The sequence below is a fragment of the Etheostoma spectabile genome, chromosome 12 (genome assembly GCF_008692095.1).
Source record: "Etheostoma spectabile isolate EspeVRDwgs_2016 chromosome 12, UIUC_Espe_1.0, whole genome shotgun sequence".
In the NCBI taxonomy this organism is placed as follows: domain Eukaryota; kingdom Metazoa; phylum Chordata; class Actinopteri; order Perciformes; family Percidae; genus Etheostoma; species Etheostoma spectabile.
In genome coordinates this window covers 2,993,618-2,998,768 of record NC_045744.1, presented here as the reverse complement: position 1 = coordinate 2,998,768, position 5,151 = coordinate 2,993,618, and the positions used below count along the sequence as shown (strand labels likewise).

Sequence of the window (5,151 nt, the reverse complement as noted above, 5' to 3'; positions counted from 1 at the left end):
TTTATTTTACTTGTGAAGAGCGTTGTAAGGAACAATCTGCGTTATTTTTCTTAATTTGGTCGAAAGACACTTTTCTGATACAGATTTTATTTTTTCAAAATGGGTCAAATTTGACCCGAGGACAACACAAGGGTTAAAGAAATGCCGTTAAACCACAGCACGGTTTTCCTCCCATCCCCAAATGCTATGTGAAGTAATAAGAATAGTAACTTTTATTTATATAGCGCCTTTCAAGAAACCCGAGGACACTTTACAGAATTACTGAGGCTAGGCTAAAGGAGGTTGTAGGCTGTGGTAAACGGGTGGTGTTTCAGGAGTTTTTTTAAATATGTTGGATTTCTGCAGGGAGGGTGTTTCAGTGGGGTGGGGCTGCAACATTAAAGGCTCTGTCTTGATTAACCAGACTGTCCTTAAGCGCGCTTTGGAGGAGGGTCTGGCAAAGTGAGACTAAGCCAGACCTTACTCCGTATGCAAAACTAGGCTCTGTGTACCAGCATGTTTAAAAACCTCATAAATGTACCCCTTATCTTTAATTTTCTTTAAATTTAATCTGAACAAAAACATAACGGGGTGGTTATGCTGGTCATGCTTCCTGGAGTCTCTGCTGATGGCCAGGCAGCGGCTGTATGGATTACACAAATATGACAGGTGTGTAAGACCTGCTTTTGGAAAGAGCCACGCAAGCTGTTTTCCTTGTGTTTGTGCTAAGCTAAGCTAACCAGCTGCTGGCGACAGCAACATGTATACACCTGTTTTGTAAATATGTAGCTGGAGCCAGCAGCTGGTTAGCCTAGCTTAGCCTAAAGACTGCAAGCAGCCATATTTGCACATCATTTTAGTGTTTGCCAAATGTCAACCAAACACTGCTCTTGCCATTAATTAATCATGCTTATCAACTCATAGTATTCCACTGAGTGTTTGATCTGCAGAGGCTAATCGGTGTTAGTTATTATTGTGGTTTAAATGAGACCGAGCAAGCAAGAGAAGGAAAAAAAAAATTCTAATGTGGAATTTTTCTCCTGATAATATATTGGTAAATACTGTTATTGAGATGCTATGAGAGTAATTTGGTAGACCTTTTTCATGACAGACCCTCTGATATGGCACAGTTGGAAAAGCACAGGTGGAAGTAATTAAAGGAATAGTTTGACATGTTATGGGCTTGTTTGCGACGATATCTTACCTGGATATAGATGAGAGGATTAATTTTCAGTAAAACCATGAGGGTGGTATTAATCTTCTTAATTAACCGTGCAAAAAATGTCTATTTCCCAAAACACTATTCCTCTACCATCTGTAATAATGAATGCATTCCATTCAGTTCAATTCCCAGGTATGCTAGCTTACTGGCACACCTGAACACAACAGAGCCATCCTTAATGTCATTAGTTCCACCTGTGCTATCCCTGCTGTAACATTTCCAAATGTCTGCTGTGAGAAATGTCTATTTTTGGACTGTGATAACTTTTACTGCATACTTACCTGATAGATGCTATTGGACTGTAAATCATTAGTTCGGGTCTAGCAGCTGTGTGTCAGATGATTGCGACATTTAGTCTGAACCTTATAATTTGATCTCTTCATCTGAGTTAGCTGGCTTTAGCTTCTCCTTTCTGTCTTTTGTCTTCTTCCTCTCACCAGATCATCTCCACCTCTCCACCTTGGCCAAGTCTTTCTCTTTCTGTCTCGTATCACAGCTTTAATTTTCCTCTTCTTTCCCCTGTGTTCTTTGAAGCAACACATCTTTTTTTTTCTTACTACCTGGTGGCTATGCAATCCTCCTTTTGGGTTTCTTCACCACATTTCGTCCACCTACGCAAATCCCATCCCATCCCATCCCTACCTACATCTCCCTTCTCATCTGATTTCAAAACAGTTTCCTCCCTAAGGCTGCGTCACTCTTTCTGCTCAGTTTGCTTTATAATGTTTCCTCTTTCCTCTTTCTTTTTGAGTTCCGCACAGATAGGATTTTGCCAGTGGCACTGCTACATTTAAACAATAAAAGCATATGTTTTTGGGGTTACACCCTGTCAAGCAAGCCACCATCCCATCACACCTTTGTAGATTTGATCACATTCCCTTTATACCTCAGAACATTGTCAACTACCACTTTATATACACACACAATTGTCCCACTTTCTAGTCTTCCCTACAGGCTTCAAATGAGATACACGAAGGAAATTGGCACTATGCAGGTGTGCATGACAATAACTTTCAAGCTTCATGGACATCTCTCAGCCTGGGTAGCGTTCCACCGAGCTATGCGATTAACTGATGCACTGATTCTGTATCAACAAGATCAAATTTGCGTAAATGACATATCCAGGAGCCCCTGCAGGAAATAAGTTTTCTCTAACAGCTGTTATGTCTGCCCATGCATGTGATAGTAGATGGATGGTGCTGATGCATGTAAGAGTGGATCTCAAAGTCAGAGTGTACCTCGTGCTTGCCCTTCATCCGGCACACTCGGATGTCGTTTTTATTGGATTCCCACGTCCGTTTCTGCCAAAGGAACGAAGCCCAGTCAGTTTGTTGTGTGTGTGTGTACATGATCAGCTGTTAGTGCATGCTTGGTTTCGTGTGCGTGCGAGACAATGAGTCCTACCTTGCTGTAGAACATCTCATCCCCTGCCATGTTATCCAGCTCTACTCTGTACAGGTCATCTCTACAAAACACACAATGCAGTACTATTACTGTTTCAATGTAATACTATAGGATATACATTATAAATGTAAGAAGGGGCTCAGCAAGTCATTCAATGTTTTCAGCCACCATTTTTTATTTGTTTAGTTGTTTTCAAATTAATTTTAGACTCAAACTGAATGAACAGAGCGGACGGCTAACAGAGTTACTGTACTGCAGCTTATGCTACATAACACTCATTTAGCAAAATATGTGTATGTTTGTGTGTATATGCGAATGTAGGATCTGTGATGCTCATAACAGTGGCCCTGCTGTTGTTGTGCATTAGAACACATTTTTTATCAGCACACCATTTTCTGTAAGACTGCCACCTGTTTGTGTTTTTATGTGACACAAATGTGCTGAAGCCGTGGAATTAAAAATGCGATGGAATTGTGAAATCTTTTATTTACATGAGGTGGATTGTATCATTTATTTGTTCATGCATTTGGTATGCATTCATCGTCTTGTTTATTACCAACTATCTTTGCATCAGGTGGACCGGATTGGGTCCGGGGAACACTATTTTCCATAAATGTGAACAAACAGCTTTCACTTGACATTCAACAATGATGACTGAATGCTTCGTCGCCACAACAAACTGAAAATGTCCTCTTCAGAATGACAGCAGACGGAGGCTGTGGCATCAAATGAAAGCAAAATGATATTTATGGGAGCACGTCGGTAACACACAGTTGGAGGCGGTTGCCGTTGGTTACCTGGCTCCTATGTAGAGCGTGCGGTTGACTTGGAGGACCGTCTGAATGTGCAGCTCCTGTCTCTGAGCTGAACGATGAGCTCTGCCCAAGAACACCGGATACCTCCGCACAACTGACATGAACACACAGACAAACACACAAATAGAGTGAAACGCTGACTTAGAAATAAGGTGCCTTGCTCAAGGATGCAGTTAATGACAAAGCGAGTACTCTTCCCATCTATATTTACCCTAAAAACTTTTCTAACCTTCACTTTAATACTGTCTCCACTCATTCGTGATGCTTTTGTTCAGAAAAACAAAGGTAATGGATAGAGATGAATGGTGCAGCAGTTAAAGTACACTGGAACACTTAAATCCTCTCAGTGTTTTTTTTTCCGCTTTTGTTGATGCATGCAGCCCCATAATGAGTAAAACTGTGTGCAACCATTATTGTAATTTTACCGTGAAAAACGGCATCCCGTCCCTCCCCTCCCCTCCCTTTCGGATAAGTGAGAGAGTACAGATAAGGTGGAGAGAGTAAGTGGCAGTATCAGAGTACGTGAAAGTTCCGAAGAGGAGGACAACGCTCTCCACAGGGAGCCCTCATCATCAGGAGACAGATTGGGAGAACGTCTCATTGTCCTTGACTGCAGGGGAGGGTGAGAGGAGGACGTAGCGATCCATCTCCACCTGTCTCCTCCCTTTCTCTCTTCCACCCCTCAGCCTTCTCGCTTGTCATCCGTATCACCCCATCCAATCCAATTGTCTCCCACTTTTTCATCTTCCTGCACCCCTCAAAATCCATAACAATCATTTCTCTCGGCTCTCGTTCTGTCTGTCTTTATGTCTTTCCTTCTCTCTGCTACCTATAGGAGTAAAGTCTCTTTATTTATCTGTACGCCTGGACAGCAAGAAACCAGCGCCACACCAAAGCTCTGCCCCTTGACCCCCGATGTCCAGATCCAACGTGAAGCCATTCATCATCAACGCTGCACATGCAGTCACACACTCTTACACACACAGCGGGAAGGAAACATACCCTCCACGGGGACATAGCTGAGTGGACCGGGTTCCTCTGGGAATAAGCCATCCGCCAGTCGAAGCAGCAGGAGAATAAACGTAAAGAGAGGAGCCGCGGTCGCCATGGCAGCAACACACATGCACTGAAGAGACAGGGGAGAGAAAAACATCAATATAAAATATTAAAATGTATGCTGTGTACGCTATATGTTTCTTAATTACCAGCTGACTGCGGACAGGGTCAGAAGTGCAGCAGGGTGACTGCTGCCACCAACCCGGCTTCAGCAGGGAGCGTATGTGTTTGTATTGTCTGCTTTGTGGTGTTATGAGGATCTATTGTCAGAAATGTCACTCCATTGTCACACAGATTGCATAGAAGGGGATTCTCACAGTCATATAACACACCAAGAGACAAAACAGTCACAGAATTACAAAGCCACTTTGGGAGGTAACGCTCCTTTCATTAATTGGGTTTCTATAGGGAGATGTGAAGGATATATTATGGGTAATTTGCAGCAAAGAAGGAATAGCTGAAGAAAGTGTAAAAAGAAGGGACGAAGGGTGTGACCCGGGTAAGATGGACACTCTTTCTAAAGGTCTAAAGTCAAGTATGTATGCTCTAAATCCCGATCAAGGAGAAGGGAAGGGAAAAGATTTTGGATTTTATAAAAGCTAAGAGGCCGCAAAAGGGTCACAATGTGCTGTGTGAGATATGCTCACACACACACACACACACACACACACACAC

At 42.7% G+C, this 5,151-nt stretch overlaps 1 protein-coding gene across 2 annotated transcripts in view; it reads right to left on the bottom strand.

The window, feature by feature from the left end:
• LOC116699232 (semaphorin-6B) overlaps window positions 1–5,151 on the bottom strand; it is a 35,026-nt gene that overhangs the window by 15,354 nt on the left and 14,521 nt on the right. The window contains exons 2-5 of one of the 2 annotated variants that reach the window (XM_032531739.1): window positions 4,423–4,546; window positions 3,403–3,514; window positions 2,606–2,666; window positions 2,440–2,502 (exon numbers count right to left, since the gene is read on the bottom strand). In XM_032531739.1, the coding sequence (XP_032387630.1) occupies window positions 2,440–2,502; window positions 2,606–2,666; window positions 3,403–3,514; window positions 4,423–4,543 (357 nt within the window). In that variant the 5' untranslated portion in view covers window positions 4,544–4,546. Of the gene's footprint in view, window positions 1–1,652; window positions 1,749–2,439; window positions 2,503–2,605; window positions 2,667–3,402; window positions 3,515–4,422; window positions 4,547–5,151 lie in introns of those variants that run through there. The other variant, XM_032531740.1, reaches the window with a different exon arrangement.